Source organism: Ambystoma mexicanum, chromosome 10, assembly GCF_040938575.1.
Source record: "Ambystoma mexicanum isolate Mex_15411 chromosome 10, UKY_AmexF1_1, whole genome shotgun sequence".
Taxonomy (NCBI): domain Eukaryota; kingdom Metazoa; phylum Chordata; class Amphibia; order Caudata; family Ambystomatidae; genus Ambystoma; species Ambystoma mexicanum.
Window position 1 is genome coordinate 302826635 of NC_090932.1, and position 17759 is coordinate 302844393.

At 46.5% G+C, this 17759-nt stretch overlaps 1 protein-coding gene across 2 annotated transcripts in view; it reads right to left on the minus strand.

The window, feature by feature from the left end:
* The window catches only part of DGKD (diacylglycerol kinase delta), a 1999080-nt gene that overhangs the window by 1201055 nt on the left and 780266 nt on the right, over nucleotides 1-17759 (minus strand). For both annotated transcript variants that reach the window (XM_069617880.1, XM_069617879.1), the window contains exon 8: nucleotides 7976-8078. In XM_069617880.1, coding sequence (XP_069473981.1) covers nucleotides 7976-8078 — 103 coding nt within the window. The remainder of the gene's footprint in view (nucleotides 1-7975; nucleotides 8079-17759) is intronic.

A 17759-nucleotide genomic window follows, 5' to 3' on the forward strand; every position in this document is an offset into this window, starting at 1 on the left:
GAGGAGTAGTCTGGCTGCTGCATTTTGGATCTGTTGTAGTTTCTTCAGGAGGTAAACTGGTATTCCGAGGTAGAGGCTGTTTGCATAGTCGATTGTTGACATGATGAGGGCGACGATCGTGAGGGTTTTGTGCGTGAAGGAGAGGAAAGGTAGAATTCGTCTTGCCGTGTGGAGGAGGAAAAAGCATTTCTTCACTGTTGCATTTATTTGTGGTTCTAAGGTTAGGTATTGTCCATCAGGACTCCCAGATTTTTTACTACCTTAGATGGTGTTGGTGTGGTTCCCATTTGCATTGGCCACGGGATGGCGGTTTCGTTCTCTTGGTCTTTGGATATGATCATGATTTCTGTCTTTCCTGGGTTGATTTTCAGGTTGTTGGCATTCATCCAGTTGAAGATTTCTTTCAGATAGTCGATTAGAGCTGAATGATCCACTTCGGAGTCTTTAATTTGGTAGATGACTTGAGTGTCATCTGCGTAGTTGTAGCAAGTAATGTTGTATTTTTTGAAGATTTTGATGACCGCAGTCTGGTAGATGTTGAAATACAGTGGTGATAGTGAAGATCCTTGTGGCACTCCACAGTCGTTAACTTGTGGAGTGGATTTGAAGGGTTTAATCCAAACTGTTTCTGTTCTGTCTGCTAGGAATGATTTAGTCCAGAGTAGTGTTGTGTCTGTTATGCCTGTGTCTTCTAGTCTTTTGGTTAGGGTGTCATGGGTAACTGTGTCAATGGCTGCGGAGAGGTCGAGCAGAATAAGGGCTGAGGTTGTGTTCGAGTCTGCATTGGTTTTTAGGTCGTCCCAGATGGATAGTAGTGCTGTTTCCGTTCCTCTTGCCAGTCTGAAACCGACTTGAGCTTGGTCTAGCAGGTGATGTTTTTCTACGTATTCTTGGGTACGTTTATATGCGTAGGTTTCCAGGAGTTTTGCCGGGTAGGGAATATTTGAGATCGGCCTGTAGTTGGAGAGGTCTTCTACGTTACCACTTGTGTTTTTTAGAAGTGGTTTGATATATGCCGATTTGAAGATCCTTGTTACGGTCCCTGTTGCTAGTGATACATTTAGAAGGTTTCTGTAGTATTCTGCTGGGGTTCCTTGTGCGAGGATTTATTTGTAGATGTCCGGGGGACAGGGATCCATAGGTGATCCAGCTTTCTTGCTGCATTTTACCAGCATTGCGAATGCCTCTGCTGAAATTTCTGGAAAGTTTTTGAGTTTGTGCTGTGACTCTGTGTTAGGTTCTTTTGGTTGTATGTCGTGGTTGGTTGGTTGTTCTTGTATGGTTTGTCGGATGTCATTGATTTTTTCCTTGAAGTGGTCTACCAGGTCGTTGCAAAGTTTCTCTGAGGGGGTTTGGATGTTATCGCAACCTGGTGGGTTTCTCATCTCTTTAACAATGTTAAACATTTCTTTTTGTGTGTTGGTGGCATTGGGGATTCTGTCATCATAATGCCTTCTCTTCGCCTTTTGAATTTCCTTCTTGTATGCGCGGATTTGTTTTTGGAACAGTGTTTTTTTGCCTGGGTTGTATTCTTTCCTTCATTCCAGTTCCATCTTTTTTGTTTTCCTTTTTCATGGTGTTTACTAGTGGGGTGAACCATTTTGCCATTGCTCTTTTTTTTGATGGGGTGAATGGTTTTTCAGGGGCGATCTTATCTATTGTGTCTGCAATCCATATGTGTAGTAGTTCCGCTTTCCCGTCTAGGTCAGCTAACTCTAGTTCTGTAGTTGAGGGCTTGGTTAATTCCAGTTGTTCGAATAGGTTACTTTCTTTGATGTGTTTCAAGTTTCTTTTTGTGGTGGCTGTGAGTTTAGGAGGTTGGATGCATACTTGGGTAGGCATGGTGATCATGAATGGGATGATGAGGTGGTCACTCTACAGTATTTGTATCGGCGGTGCCGTGTTGATGAGTTTTTCATTGGCGAAAATTGCGTTGAGGGTGTGTCCTGCCGAGTGTGTTGCCCCTTTGACTAGTTGTCGTAGTTTCATGGTAGCTAGTTGTTCAGTCAGTGAGTTATGGGAGTTGGCGTGACTGTCTTCAAACCAGATGTTGAAGTCCCCTAGGATGATTAGGTGTCCGTGGTTGATGGCTAAGTTGGTTATGGCTTCTATGAATTTGTCGACGAAGGTTGCATCATATGTCGGTGGTCTGTACACCAGGATAAATGTAATGTAGGTTTTTGGGCTCGTTGTTAGGTGTATTACCATGGTTTTGCAGTTGAGGATGTTGAGTGGTTCATCCGTATTTAATATCAGGTGTTCTTTGAATGCTATTGCGATAGCTCCTCCTTTTTTGTTTTTCCTATTTATTTGAAGGCATTTGAAGTCGGTTGGAAGGCAGCTTTGGAGTGTGATTTTGTAGTTTTCGTCCAGCCATGTTTCTGTGATGAACAGGGTGTTAATGCCGTTGTCATCGAGTAGGTCGAAGATCTCTGTTGAGTGTTTTGACATGGATCTTGCGTTTATTAAATTGCAGTGGAGTTTGGATGTGTTGTTTGGTTTGGACTTTCTAGTAGAGGTCGTCTTCTGATCGGTGTTGAGGTTTCCTTCCTGGTCGAGCTCTTGTTGGGCAGTAGGTTTTGGGGTGTCTGCGTCTACGAAGAGTTCCTCTAGGTTTTTGTTTTCATCAGGCTCGTCTTCCGGGGGTTGTGTTTGTTGATTGGAAGTTCCTCTTGTTTTGGCGAGGTAGGGTGTTAACGCATCGGGCGTGTGTTTGTTGTATTTTGTGTTGTTCATCCTTCTTCTACGTGCTTGTGTTAGGTTATTTGATGTTGCTGCTTCTAGCGTCGGGTTGGTTTGCTGTGGTGCCCAGTTGTCAGCGAGGTATGGAGTTAAGTAGAGTGATTTGTCTCTTCTCTCAGTGTTGGCTCGATTTTTGTTCCTGTCTGTGGGGGTGCGTTCTGTCATTTTCTTCCTTTGTTGCTGCTCTGGAGTGTTTGTTCTTTCTTCTCTTGTTCTTTCCCTCGGAATGGGTCGTTTGCACGGGATTGTAAGGTTGGGAGTTGTTTAGTCTTTATTTGTTTGGCAATGTCCAGTTGGTTCTATTTTATTCTGGTTGTCTTGTGGTGTAGTAGTGGGTGTGGAGGGCTGTCCGCTACTAGTTTGGGCTTTGTCTGTAGGTGGTATTCCAGTTGATGTTGCCGACTCGTTCAGTCGCTGTCTTGAGAGGGTAAGGGCGGTGGTTAAGGGTTATATAGGATTAGTCGGTGGCTCTCTTTAGTGACCGTCTCCCTGGACGCGGTTCACTGTGGTGGGTTAGCTATGTGGGATTGAGAAGGGTATATCCTAATTGAAGAGTGGGTTGGGGGGTGCCGCTAGGATTGACATATGAGGCGTGAGCCCCTAATTGGAGTGTCACTCCACAGTAGTTCACTAGTGGGTTTGTCTCACTTTAGATTGAGTTGGTCAGCAAAATTTGAGAGATCTTTGTAGTGGGGGATGCGCTTATCAATGCAATCTAATTTCAAGCAGTGCTAATGGAGACAGAGCTCCTGCTAGATCTGAGAGATCTGTATAGTGGGTGAGAGGTTTATTCAATGCAATCTAGATATCACACAATGCAGTCTGGACACAGAACGTCTTTTAAATTCGTGCAGCCTATATAGTGGGTATAGAGGCCTAGCAATGCAATCTAAATATCGTACAATGCGGTCTAATCTCACATAGGGCAATTGGAGACAGAACCCCAGCTAGATTTGAGAGACCTGTATGGTGGGAGAGAGGTCTAACAATGCAATCTAAATATCATACAAAGCAGTTTGGAGGCCTATCAATGCAGTCTAAATATCACACAGTGCAATTGGGGACAGAACCCCTGCTAAATTCGAGATACCTGTATAGTGGGAGAGAGGCCTATCAATGCAAGCTAAATATCATACAATGCAGTTTCCGAGGCCTATAAATGCGGTCTTAAATCACACAGTGCAAATGGAGACAGAACCCCGGCTAAATTCGAGAGACCTGTGTAGTGGGTGGAGAGGCCTATCAATGCAATCTAAAAATACCCAGTGCAATTGGGGACAGAACCCCAGTCAGACCTGGGAGACCTGTATAGTGGGAGAGAGGCCTATCAATGTAGTCTAAATATTGTACAATGCAGTTTGTAGGCCTATTAATGTAGTCTAATATAACAGTGCAATTGGGGACAGAACCCCAGCTAGACTTGGGAGACCTGTATAGTGGGAGAGAGGCCTATCAATGCAGTCTAAATATCATACAATGCAGTTTGTAGGCCTATCAATGCAGTCTAATATCACACAGTGCAATTGGGGACAGAGCCCCAGCTAGACTTGGGAGACCTGTATAGTGGTAGAGAGGCCTACCAATGCAGTAGAAAAATAATACAATGCAGTTTGTAGGCCTATAAATGCAGTCTAATATCACACAGTGTAATTGGGGACAGAACCCCAGCTAGACTTGGGAGACCTGTATAGTGGGAGAGAGACCTATCAATGCAGTCTAAATATCATACCATGCAGTTTCGAGACAGGACAAGCAGGCCAAAATAGTCCAATATTAAGAAATGTTTGAATTTTGACGAAGTTAGAGGAAGAGGGTGAGAGATGCAGTGCAGAGTCGTTACTCCTCTGGAAACTAACACTTATATTGGGTTCATATGGGTTAATATACAGCTTAATATGGGTTTGTTAAGTGGCTTGGATTCTAGTGTACAGTGGTTGCTCTGCACCTGGCCCAGGGCCACGTCTACGTTACTGGTCCTTGTAGTTGATGGTTGACGGCTGGCTACTGGCTTCCCCTGCAGACACCTGCTGACACTTCCTGGAGACGCCTCTGTTGGAACCACCCTTGGCCTTGGGGCCCTTAGCTGCAGGGGGTTTCTGGGCAGAGGGCTGCCCTGGGAAGACCAGTGATGAAAGCTGAGATGACCAATCAGAGCAGTGCTGGGCGGGTCGGGAGGGGGAGGGAAGGGAAAGCAGGAAGTGGGTACGGGGTGGGAGCGGGCTGCTGGGGGACTGTAAGGGCCTCGGGGCCTGCAGATATTTAGAGATGAAGGCGCTCAAAGAAGGCCTTTTCACTCACTGTGCTCCTCTGGAAAAAGATGAACAAAAGTGACCTGTTTCGAGCAAAGATGCCACAGAGCAGATGCTCCCAATAATGTCATGTTACATTTGCAAAGGACATGCAGATACATTCCTCAAAACATAATGGGGGCATGAATGGCAAATGAGCAGAACTCCCACGAAATCAGTGTGACGGATAATGGGGTACCAATTGCATGAGGGCATTAAAGGGGAAGGAGAAGGGCACTGTTGAAGTCAATGGGACCAGTGGGGGGACTTGAATGGCAAACAAACTAGAGTCCATTGAAGTGTGTGTGATCAATGACGGGGTGCCACTTGAATGAGGGGATAATGGGGAAGGAGCGGGGCACTGTTGAAGTCAATGGGCCCGGGGGAGGGGTGGGGGAACTTGAATGGGAAAATGGATGGTAAACGAGCGGGACTCCCACGAAATCAGTGTGGCGGATAATGGGGTGCCACTTGCATGAGGGCTTTCATGGGGAAGGAAGGGGCTCCATTTAAGTCAATGGGACCAGTGATAAGTAAGGAGTGCAACTCTAGTGTACAAGACCGATTATGGGGTAAGAGAGTGACTCCATTGACATGAATGAGACCAATAATGAGGTTGGCAAGACTTCATTGAAGTCAACATGATCAATGATAGGGAGGTCTGCAACTCCACTGAAGTGTATGAGACCATTAATTGGGTAGGAGAGTGACTGGAGTCTTACAGACTCCGACCAGAGCAGGGTAGGAATCACAATGGGGCAAAAACTAGGAATATTTTCCAGTTGTTCTGTGATTACACCTTGCCAAGTCCAGACTGGCCCCCTGGTCACAGGCGAGCGCTGTCCCCCCTAATTCAGAGCAATTGCCGCCGCCCCCACCTCACATTCATAAAGTCACGAGCGCCATCTTTCTCCCTTAATTTGCTCGAGAGGGAGGGAGCAGGCCCTCACGGTTCAGGCGGACTCTGGACAAGAAAGTGCCAAAGCCATGAGAAATCAATGTATCTCTTGACTTTCCCAGGAAACCACACTTTGAACCCAGGACACCCCAGGGGAAAGGTTGCCAACAAATTACTTTGTCCCCATCTGTTGTCCCAAAGATTCAATGTACAATTTGACTTTTGCACTTAAACAGAACTCCTTGGTGGTTCTTATATATCAGCTCAACGGAACTCACTTCGTCCAAACAAGGACGGAGCACTGAGAGGGTTTGCTCACCTCGGATGCAAACATGTATTCTGCAGGGCAAAATGTATTTCGCATCCCTTTTAAATGTACACTGCGAAAGGGTTTGACACTTCTGTCCAGAGAGACGTGCCGAAGCCTTCAGGGTGACCAAGGAAAGGCTTCCCTTTGCTGAAAATAGCTGCCTAGCTATATCTATACAACTGTATAGGCATTAATGGGGAAGTAGTGGTGCTCCATTGAAGTGAAAGGGACCAGTGGTGGGGGGCCGGGTGGGTGGTAGAAATTGAATGAGGGCATTCATGGCAAACGAGCGGAACTCCCACGAAATCAGTGTGACGTATTATAAGAGCATTACAGGGGAAGAAGCGGGATACTTTTGAAGTGAATGGGACTGGGGGGGAACTTGAATGGGGGCATTAATGGCAAACGACCGGGGAGGCTTGAATGGGGGAATGAAAGGCAAACGAGCGGGACACCATTGAAGTCTGTGTAAGCAGGGTAAGAATCACAAAGGCGGTAAAACAAGGATTATTTTCCAGTTGTTCTGTGATTACACCTTGCCAAGTACAGGCTGGCCCCCAGGTCCCAGGCGAGCGCTGTCCCACCTAATTCAGAGCAATTGCCGCCACCCCCCCCCACCTCACATTCATAAATTCAAGAGCGCAATCTTTCTCCCCTAATTTGCACGAGAGGGAGGGAGCAGGCCGTCACGGTTCCAGCAGGCTCCGGACAAGAAAGCGCCAAAGCCATGAGAAATCAATGTATCTCTTGACTTTCCCAGGAAACCACACTTTGATCCCAGGATGCCCCGGGGGAAAGGTTGCCAACAAATGACTTTGTCCCCCCATCTGTTGTCCCAAAGATTCAATGTACAATTTGACTTTTGCACTTAAACAGATCTTCTTGGTGGTTCTTATGTATCAGCTCAACAGAACTCACTTCGAACAAACAAGGAAGGAGCTCTGAGAGGGTTTGCTCACCTCGGATGCAAACATGTATTCTGCAGGGCAAAACGTATTTCGCATCCCTTTTAAATGTATACTGCAAAAGGGTTTGACACTTCTGTCCAGAGAGACGCGCCGAAGCCTTCAGGGTGACCAAGGAAAGGCTTCCCTTTGCTGAAAAATCGCTGCCTGGCTATATCTATACAAATGACTTTTTTTCAAAACGGTTTCCTCCCAAACAAAAAAGTCCCGGTTTAAACATATGGTTATGAATCACTGTTTAAAGAGAGGTGTAGAAAAATACCACACACAAAATTAGCAGCTTACCTTTTGCTTCCCAGGATTCTAGGCATGCAACTCCCTCTGGTGGCCATTCCTGATAATGAGTAGAGTCCTGGCACTCCACCTGCCGGCGGGTGGGCAATAGTAAAAAATAAGTGTGGGTGGGGGGTTTGGGGGATGACCCCCCCCCCAAAAAAATAAAAAAAATAAACAATGAGCACATTCGATGGAATGTGCACATTTAAAAGCCTGGCGATGTAAAAGCAGGCGATGCAATCACATGGAACCAAGTCATCTACTCAAATGTGATAGATTATTGATCCATAAGTGTGCTTTGGAACCCCTCCTTCGGTGGAATCTTTCGCACGCATGCCTTTAGGCTCCTTACTCTAGTTTGAAACTGCAACACGCATATTGGATGGTTTTGTGACATATTCCAGCAAGAGACACATACGACTTGCATTAAAGGAATCCTGTAGACTAGACAAAAAAGGCAGGGTTGAACAATGAAATGTAACAAAGTGAGACCTACCATCTGAATCGATGCTGTTGAGAGCAGTGGGAGGGATGACAGACACTTTACATAAACCCAGAGGACATTTGCTAGGTAACAGGTCCTTACAGGCTGAGTGTACCTACAGAAATAGAAGAAAACAATCACTAGAAAATGCTACAACATGACTTAATATCAGTCTCAATGCACATACAATTTTTGTTACTACAGCTGTACCAGCACCATTGGCCATCCTACTGTATTCCCCTGGACCATTCTTCAGCTAGTGCTCACTACAACCTAAACACACACATAGAAACCTTTAAAACAGCATTTTTATCACGGTATTCACATTACTATGGATTTTAAGAATCTGGCCTGGTGGACAGATTTCAGGAGGCCACCCTAGTTATGGTGAACTAGGGAACTCTGAAAGGTTAGCCAAACCGGATCAAGAAAGCAATGGAGAGCAGTTAAGGCTATTCTCATGAGAGTTTGAGTGGGGTCAGGGATCCACAAAGAGTCCACACAGTAATTCAATTTAGACAGGAATGTATACAAATAAACTATTTATTCTAGGCCTTAAACACACACTAAAAGATTAAACAAGGAGGTGATAATATCGCACTACTATCAATAATAAACATATATACTGTGACAAAAGGTTCTTAAAATGCATTCAATGACTTAAATCAATAAAAGAGGTTAGTAAAGTGATGATGTAAAATGGAACCAATTCACAAGTGATATTCCCTAAGTTCAGCAGTCCAGTCCCTAAGTAGATTGGGGCCTTGTGCCCAAATGCCACAGTGCTTCGGCCCAGAATGTATCTGTAGTAGGGAAGCTACTAGTGTTGGTGATTGTTCAAAAGAAGAGATGCAACAAAGTTACTGGGTAAGAAAAATATTACATATGAGTAATCATCTTTCTGAAGCTTGTATCTGCTTAGAATCAAATTCTTTGCATAGGTCACCATTTAGTGGCTGGTGTGGAGTATTACAAAAGGGGGCCTCGAAAGGGTTGTACCTGTAACACTATCCCTGCTCTAAATATATGTGTACCCATGATCCCTATGTGTCGGCAACCACAGATTGCTCGTTTACTGGCATGTGTATAGTGATGTCTCCCTTTTTTTATGTGTGGATGCACCCTTCTGTTCCCGCGTGGGGAGGATTGGGTGGATGCATTTGATTCTGAGGAGATAGAAGCTTCAGAAAGACGATTACTAGTAAGTAATATTTGGTTTCTGGAGCGTGTGAATCTGTTCAGATTCACATGCTTTGCATAGATTAGCAAGCAGTAATATTTATGGAAGCAGGTAGGATAGCTGAATGGCTGTTATTGAATAAATGCCATAATATCGCCTGCACCACTTGTGGATCTGATTTTAATTGTGTATCTACGCAGTAGTGTTTTGTGAATGTGTTTATTGAGATCCAAGTTGCTGCTTTACAAATTGCTTCTAGTGGTAGATTTGTTAGGAAAGCAAGGTTTGCTCCTGTAGTTCTTGTGGAGTACGCCCTTGGTATCGAAGGCAGTGTTCTGCTAGCTAAAGAGTAGCACATCTGTATGCATTGAACAATCCACATTGCAATAGTTTCCTGGATGACTGCCTGCCCTTCTCTTCCTATGCAATGGATACAACAAATTGTTCTGTTTTCTGTATGCCCTTAGTTTTGCCAAGATAGTATATTTCTTCTCTTCGCACATCTAGGGTATGAAGAGATGTTTCTCTTCTACTTTGCAGGTTTTGGAATAAAGCTGGCAATTCAATTGACTGGTTTATGTGGAATTTAGAAATGAATTTCGGGGAGAATCTAAGATGTGTTCTCAGAACCACCATGTTATTATGTATGTTAACAAACGGTTCAGAGATCGGCAGTGTGTGAAGTTCACTTATTCTCCGAATAGATGTTGGGAAGGAAACAAACCTATTATCCCACCACCCTAGGCGCTTTAGGGTGAGGAGAGCCCCCTTGAGAGATCTGTAATATCTGTTACGCTCACCTGGTTCCATGGGGGTGCCACCCAGCAGTTGGGGTTCAGATGTCCCTCCTTGCGATGCCCAGATCCGACCAGCGGAAGAGTTCTGCCTGGAATACAGGTAAGCTATGTTCAGGACTGGGCAACCGGGGTAAACAGCCTCCCACCTCCCTGTAGGTATGCAACCCTTCTGGACTTCTCCTCCCCTTGTTTTAGATGTTGGCGGGTTCTCCGTCCTGCTGTCTTGGCAGGGGCGCGTTGAGCTTGGTGGGCAATGGCGATCGAGTTGCTTCACTGATGCCAGCCTGTCTTGAGTCTTTCAGGTAGGTCTTATTGCTGCGAATATTGCTGTTCTTGCATGCCTTTTAAACAATGCCTTCTTCCTAGGTACGCGGAAGTCCAATATGTGGCAAGGCGGAATCTGTGTTTCGCCGGTAAGTATGGGCGTTTTTGGAGCGCCTTGATGCGGTGAGTAGGCGCTATGCACTGCGCTTAAGATGCCTTGCCTTTGCTAACCTGTTATCTTTTCCTCTCCACAGGTCGCGGTATTCGGCCGGACTATGGAATTTCCGTCGTGATGCTGATTGAGGAGCGGCCGGCGAGGTAAGCCTTTCGGCACAGTTCGTTAATTGTACAATGTCTAATGGCTTGTCTCTTGTCTTTTTCAGGTCCGTCGATCCGGAGGAGCGCTGGTTCCAGGATGATGGTCAGAAGAGCTGCGGACCGCTGGCGATGGAGTTCACGTAAGCTGCTGCCTTTTTCTCACAATGTCTTCTCCTTTCCTTTGCAGGTGCTGTCCTTACGAGGTTCCTGGCTGAAGCAGAACACGGTGAGCGTTACGTTGCAGTAATGCAAACTAACGCGAAGCGTGTCAGTCTATTCGGGTGTGGTTTAAATAGCTTCAAGAAAGAAGTCCAGGTAAAATAGTCCCCATGGTACCACACCCAAAAACACTACACTGCAAGCCTGATTTCAAGGAGCCAGGTTATGAGGATGCCTCCACATGACTGGCATTAATGAAAAGTAGTTCCCAAGCAGAAGTCCATATTCAAACATGAGCCTGGCGCCAAAGGCGCCAGGACTGGCCCCAAGAAGGCCAATGCTGCAATTTCTTGGGTTTAGTGGGGGCTGGAATCAAGACTCTCCCTGGCTCATAGGTTGGCCAGGGGGTCTTCAGAGTGTGGGTCGTAAGAGCACTCCCCCCCCCCCCCCCCCAAGGCCCCTCTCAAGGTGTTCCTTCTGTACCGCCCAGGCTTAGTTGGGAATTTTCGATGGTAGCTTTTGATCAGACGCGGTGCGTGAACATTTTCACAGGGTTCCCAGGATCTGTCTTGGGGTCCAAAACCTTTCCAATCTATTAGGTAGTATAGTCTCCCCCTTGAGTGCTTAGAATCCAGTATGCCTTTAACTTCGAATTCAAGTTCTCTGTCGACAAGAATGGGTTTCGGAGCTGCTTCAATCTGTGTACCAGGTTGCATTGGGTTTAAAAGGGACACATGAAATACCGGATGGATGTGTAGATTGGATGGTAAATCTAACTTGACGGCCGCTGGACTGATAATCGTCTTGATGGTGTAGGGTCCCAAATACCTGGGTTGAAAGGTCTGGGTTCCTTTGATGGGTATAAACTTGGTGGCTAGCCAAACCTTATCTCCTACTTGATAATCGGGGGCCTTCGTCCTGTGTTGGTTGGCGAATTGTTTTTGCTTGGCTTTGGCGTGAATCGGATGTTCTCTGGCCTTTTTGAAAGCCTGAGTGATGCTGGTGTGAAGGGTTTTAACCACAGGCATTTCCAATTTGGTTGGGAGATCCAATTCTGAGGTACGCGGGTGTCTACCATATAAGGTATAAAAAGGTGTTTGCCAAGTACTGGAATGTAAGGAGTTGTTATATGCATACTCAGCTATCCATAGTAAATCCTTCCAGTCTCTCAGCTCGTGATGCAACATACACCGTAAGTATTGCTCAAGGGTCGGGTTGGTCCTTTCGGTCTGACCGTCCGTTTGGGGGTGGTGGCTAGTGGATAACCAGACGTCAAATTTGCGCCATTGCACAACACTTTCTCCAAAAGTTGGAAATGAACTGACTACCTCGATCAGAGATCAGGACTGATGGGAATCCATGTAATTTAACAATATTGTCCAGAAATACCTTGGCTAGAGTGGATGCATCTGGAAGGCCTTTGAATGGAATAAAGTGGGCCATCTTCGAGAATAGGTCTACGACTACAAGAATGGTGTTAAACCCTTGATTGGTAGGCAGATCTGTGATGAAGTTGAGGGAAAGGGTGTGCCATGGCGCTGGAGGAATGTCCAAAGGTCTCAAAAGATCAGATGGTTTATGTTTTTGCGATTTGTTTTGTGCGCAGACTCCACAAGATTGAATGCATTGGATTATATCTCTCCGCCAGGCAGGCCACCAAAAGTTCTGTTTAACCTTGGATAAGGTCTTGGTGATTCCAGGGTGCCCTTCGATTAGGGAATCGTGGTAACCTGAAATGACTTGCTGTTGTAGGTCCTTGGTGGGCATGTATAGGCGGCCCTTAAAAAGGGGCAAGCGGTCTTGGATGGAATATTGTTCTCCTTGCGCTTGCCATGCAAGGAGAGCATCCGGATTCATGATTTGTTGAATTTCCTTTTTCAGCTCCATGCCTAAAAGTTTGTCTTCAGGTATGATGGGGACTGGATCTGGGGCTGTAAAAACCAAGTCATCAGTTCCTGTACGAGAAAGTGCATCAGCCTTTCTATTCTTGACGCCAGGTCGAAAAGTAATGACAAAATCGTATTCAGCGAAGAAGAGAGCCCATCGCAGCTGGCGTGAAGGTTGGGCCTTTGCTGTTTTAAGATACTGCGCAGGTTTCGGTGGTAAGTAATAACGTTAATGGTGTGTCTGGCTCCCAGAAGGTAGTGTCACCAGGCTTTGAAGGCAGATTTGATTGCCAAGAGTTCTTTGTCGGTGATGGCGTAGTTAATTTCTGGAGGTGAAAACTTCTTTGACCAGAAGGCCACTGGATGTAGCTGGCCAGTTTCGGGATCTCTATGTGAGAGGACAGCTCCCATTGCTATACTGGAAGCATCTGTCTCTAAAGATATATGGGAGGTCAGGACGTGGATGTCGTAAGATCGGTGCTGAGGTGAATCTTTTCTTTAGTTCCTGACAGGCTTTTTCTGCGTCTTCGATCCAGGTGAATTTCTTGTTATTTTTTCGTAACAACACGGTGATTGGGTGTACGATTTGGGAGAAGTCTGGTATGAACCGTCGATAAAAGTTCGCAAAGCCTAACATACTTTGTACTCCCTTTATTGACGTCGGTGATGGCCATTTCAGAACGGCGTCGACCTTGTGCCGGTCCATCCTGATGCCTCCGGTAGTAAGGATGAAGCCTAGGAACTCCACTTCGGTTACATGAAAAAATCACTTTTCCAGCTTGGCAAATAAACGATGTTTGCGGAGCTTGGCGAGGACTGAACGGACGTGCTTGATATGGTCTTGTTTGGAAGTTCAGTACACCAGGATATCATCTATGTACACTAGGGCGCAGACATCAATTAACTATCTCAGGACGTCATTCATGAACTATTGGAATGCTGCCGGTGCGTTGCATAACCCAAAGGGTTTTCGAATAACCCATATTTAGTATGGAAAGCGGTTTCCCATTAGTCGCCGCTTCTGACCCAAGCCAGGTGATACGCTCCCCGAAGATCCAATTTGGTGTAAATTTGAGCATCCTTGACCTGGTCCAGCATTTCCGGAATAAGTGGCAAAGGGTAACGGTTCTTCACCGTGATCTGGTTTAATGCGCGGTAATCAATACAGGTCCTTAAATCCCCTTCTTTTTTCAGCACGAAGAACAAAGGACTGTCTGCCGGGGACTTCGATGGACAGATAAATCCGTTTGCGAGGTACTGGTCTAGATAGGACTTCAGGTGAAGATTTTCAGGTTCAGTCAGAGCATAGATCCTCCCACAGGGGACTTGGACACCAGGAACAAGGTCAATTTGACAGTCGTAGGGCCTGTGGGGCGGCAGGGTATTGGCTTGGTCCTTCTGGAATACATCCTGGAAATCGCGGTATTCCTCAGGTAAGGTACTGGTTACACCTAAGATAGATGTCATGGTTCCGGGAGTCGTAGAATTACTGAAAGCAGCCTTCTGTTCTTGATAGTAACAGGCTGGAGAGCAGTGACTGGGGAAGGTTAATTTCCTGGCTCGCCAGTTAATCAAAGGATTATGAGCGACTAACCATGGCATCCCTAGTATAAACTGAAATTGAGGTGCCTTGATGAGGTTGAACAAAATGAGTTCCCTATGCCCGTCCTGGCACAGCATTGTTATCTCAGCTGTGCATTGGGTTACGGGTCCGGAAGCGATTTCAGTCCCATCCACTGTAGTCACCTTATCTGTAATCGGCATGGAACATAAGGGAAGTCCCATCTCTGCAGCCAGATCTCGATCAATATAATTCCCGACTGCCCCACTGTCAATTTAAGCTTCTATGGCATGCATTGTGGACGACTGTTGGTTATTGATCAAGATCACTGATATTGCAAAGTGTGAGGTCGGTGGCTCCTTTCCCTCACTCGACAAACTGAACTCTACGTTTGCCGAGCAGGGTAGTTTTCCGATTGATGATCTTTCTCTAGGTCTTTTTCCGTGGCCCCAACGACCTTTCTAGGGGGTTTCACTGGGCAGTCCTTCAAGAAGCGCCCAGATTTTTCACAATACAGACACAGTTGTTGTTGCCTTCTTTTACCTCGCTCTTGTTTTGTTAATGGGGGTCACAATCCTCCAAGTTGCATGGGCTCAGCAGGGTTTTCTTGTGCATGAGTTACATTGTCTCTAGACCGAACATACACCGCCCGTGGATCCATTTTGGAGCTATCTGCTTTTCGGTCTTGCAGCCGGTGGTCTAATTGTACAACCAAATTTATGAACTCCGACAGTCTCAAGGAGGGTCCATTACTTGAGCTAGAACATCTTTTAATTCGCCTCCTAAACCCTGATGAAACAACGTGGTTCTTTTGTTTTCAGGCCACCTCGCTTCAGCGACCAATCTGTTGAAAGTAGCAATTTACGTTAACAGGTCCTGATTTCCCTGTCGGAGGGAAAGGAGTTCATTGTCCACTACTTGTTCTCGGGTATGACGAGCAAAAAGTTTCTCCATTTCCCTCTGAAATCCCCCAAAGTCATGTAGCAGAGGATCATCATGTGTCACCAATGGAACTGACTGGTCTGCTGCGCTACCACTCAGGTATGACAAGACAAAGGCCACCCGAGCCTGGTCGTTTGGAAATGCTCCAGGCCTGCAAAGAAAGTGAAGGCGGCATTGATTCATGAATGTGGCGTATTTCCGTGGATCACCCGTAAATCGCTCCGGAGGAGCCAAAGGAACTGTTCCTGGTAGCACGACTAGCACCGGAGTAGAAGAAGTGGATGGCAGGGTAGGATTCTGCATCGTTGGTTTGTTTCCCGGTAGGGGGGTCTGGCCCGTTGTGATTGCAAGTATTGTCTGCTAATGTCTTCAGTGCGCTCCTTAGTCACTATTAAATCTCTTCTGAGAGCATTAGTCTCCTGACGGGCAGAATGAACCTTGGCGCGCACTTCTCCGATTAGTTGGGCAAATTGGTCTAATTCTGAGGTTTCCATGGCGCCCAGGTGGATTTAGTTTTGGAGGCTTCGTGTTCTGTTACGCTCACCTTGTTCTACGGGGGCGCCACCCAGCATTTGGGGTTCAGATGTCCCTCCTTGCGATGCCCAGATGCGACCAGCGGAAAAGTTCTGCCTGGAATACAGGTGAGCTATGTTCAGGACTGGGCAACCGGATTAAACAGCCTCCCACCTCCCTGTAGGTCTGCGACCCTTCTGGACTTCTCCTCACCTTGTTTTAGATGTTGGAGGGTTCTCCGTCCTGCTGTCTTGGCAGGGGCGCGTTGAGCTTGGTGGGCAATGGCGATCGAGTTGCTTCACTGATGCCAGCCTGTCTTGAGTCTTTCAGGTAGGTCTTATTGCTGCGAATATTGCTGTTCTTGCATGCCTTTTAAACAATTTCTTTTTCTTCCTAGGTACGCGGAAGTCCAATATGTGGCAAGGCGGAATCTGTGTTTCGCCGGTAAGTATGGGCGTTTTTGGAGCGCCTTGATGCAGTGAGTAGGCGCTATGCACTGCGCTTAAGATGCCTTGCCTTTGCTAACCTGTTATCTTTTCCTCTCCACAGGTCGCGGTATTCGGCCGGAGTATGGAATTTCCATCGTGATGCTGATTGAGGAGCGGCCGGCGAGGTAAGCCTTTCGGCACAGTTCGTTAATTGTACAATGTCTAATGCCTTGTTTCTTCTCTTTTTCAGGTCCTTCGATCCGGAGGAGCGCTGGTTCCAGGATGATGGTCGGAAGAGCTGCGGACTGCTGGCGATGAAGTTCAGGTAAGCTGCTGCCTTTTTCTCACAATGTCTTCTTCTTTCCTTTGCAGGTGCTGTCCTTACGAGGTTCCTGGCTGAAGCTGAACACAGTGAGCGTTACGTTGCAGAAATGCAAACTAACGTGAAGCGTGTCAGTCTACTCGGGTGTGGTTTAAATAGCTTCAAGAAAGAAGTCCAGGTAAAATAGTCCCCATGGTACCACACCCAAAAACACTACACTGCAAGACTGGTTTCAAGGAGCCAGGTTATGAGGGTGCCTCCACATGACTGGCATTAATGAAAAGTAGTTCCCAAGCACAAGTCCATATTCAAACATGAGCCTGGCGCCAAAGGCGCAAGGACTGGCCCCAAGAAGGCCTTTGCTGCAATTTCTTGGGTTTAGTGGGGGCTGGAATCAAGACTCTCCCTGGCCTATAGGTTGGCCAGGGGGTCTTCAGAGTGTGGGTCGTGACAATATCCCAGGGGAGTGGGGGGGCGTCACACAGGACCCCACAGAATAATAATATTATGTGTGATTTAGACATAAGGCACGCATATAAAAAGACACAATTTTCTAGTCATGGCCAAACTATCAGGCCTGCATGACGAAGTAGTGTTCAGGGTGCTAAGCACAGGTTGCAAGCTGGAAGGGGGAATCTGAATAGGCCCAAGCGCTGATGAGAGAGGCTCATGTTGCTGCTAAATTTCATAAGAAAATTTGCCTTTGTTCTAGAAGTGTTGCCAATATGTTGCTCCAAGAAAGAATGTGCTCCGCAAAGCCACAAGACAGTGCTGAGCACCTTGGTGTACATGTTATCACAAACAGACCGAAGAAGGCGTCTGACCCCCACCCAACCAGCCACAAGTTATGGCTCCTGCCTCTGCCCCAGTCCTAAGACCCCTGAATTCCAAGATACTAGTCGACCCCAGCCCACCGACCATAAACCAATTGACCATAAAGATCTATGAACATGGTCGTCCCAGCTTTATTCCACAAAGCATGATTTGTAATGCCAGGTACAGGGAGGGATAAATTATAGTTCAAAAGTGAGGATGGAAGTGTTGTAAGCAAAAAGAAGCAACCAGGTCGAGTGAAATGTGTGTGTGGGTTAGCGTGACCTAGAAACTCCCCCTTTGTCCATCTTCGGGCCTGATGAAGTAGCAATGTTTTTCTAATGTAACTAATTGTGTTTTCGACATTGGTTCTCTGCAGATGAGCCCAGCAGAGCCACATGTGATGGTTGACGGACTGGGCTGGGGCCAATGGCCTGGCATCCCCTATGGAGTAGGCTGAGCATGCACAGGGTCGCACCAACCAGCCGCAAGGGTTTTTACTGTATATTAAGGATGCTGTGCTCCCTTTTAAGTCTCTGTTCACTCCCTCTTCCCTCGGAACGTTCTCGGCAGCATAGTTCTTTGCTGGCGCACCTTTTTTTGTAGAAATGAC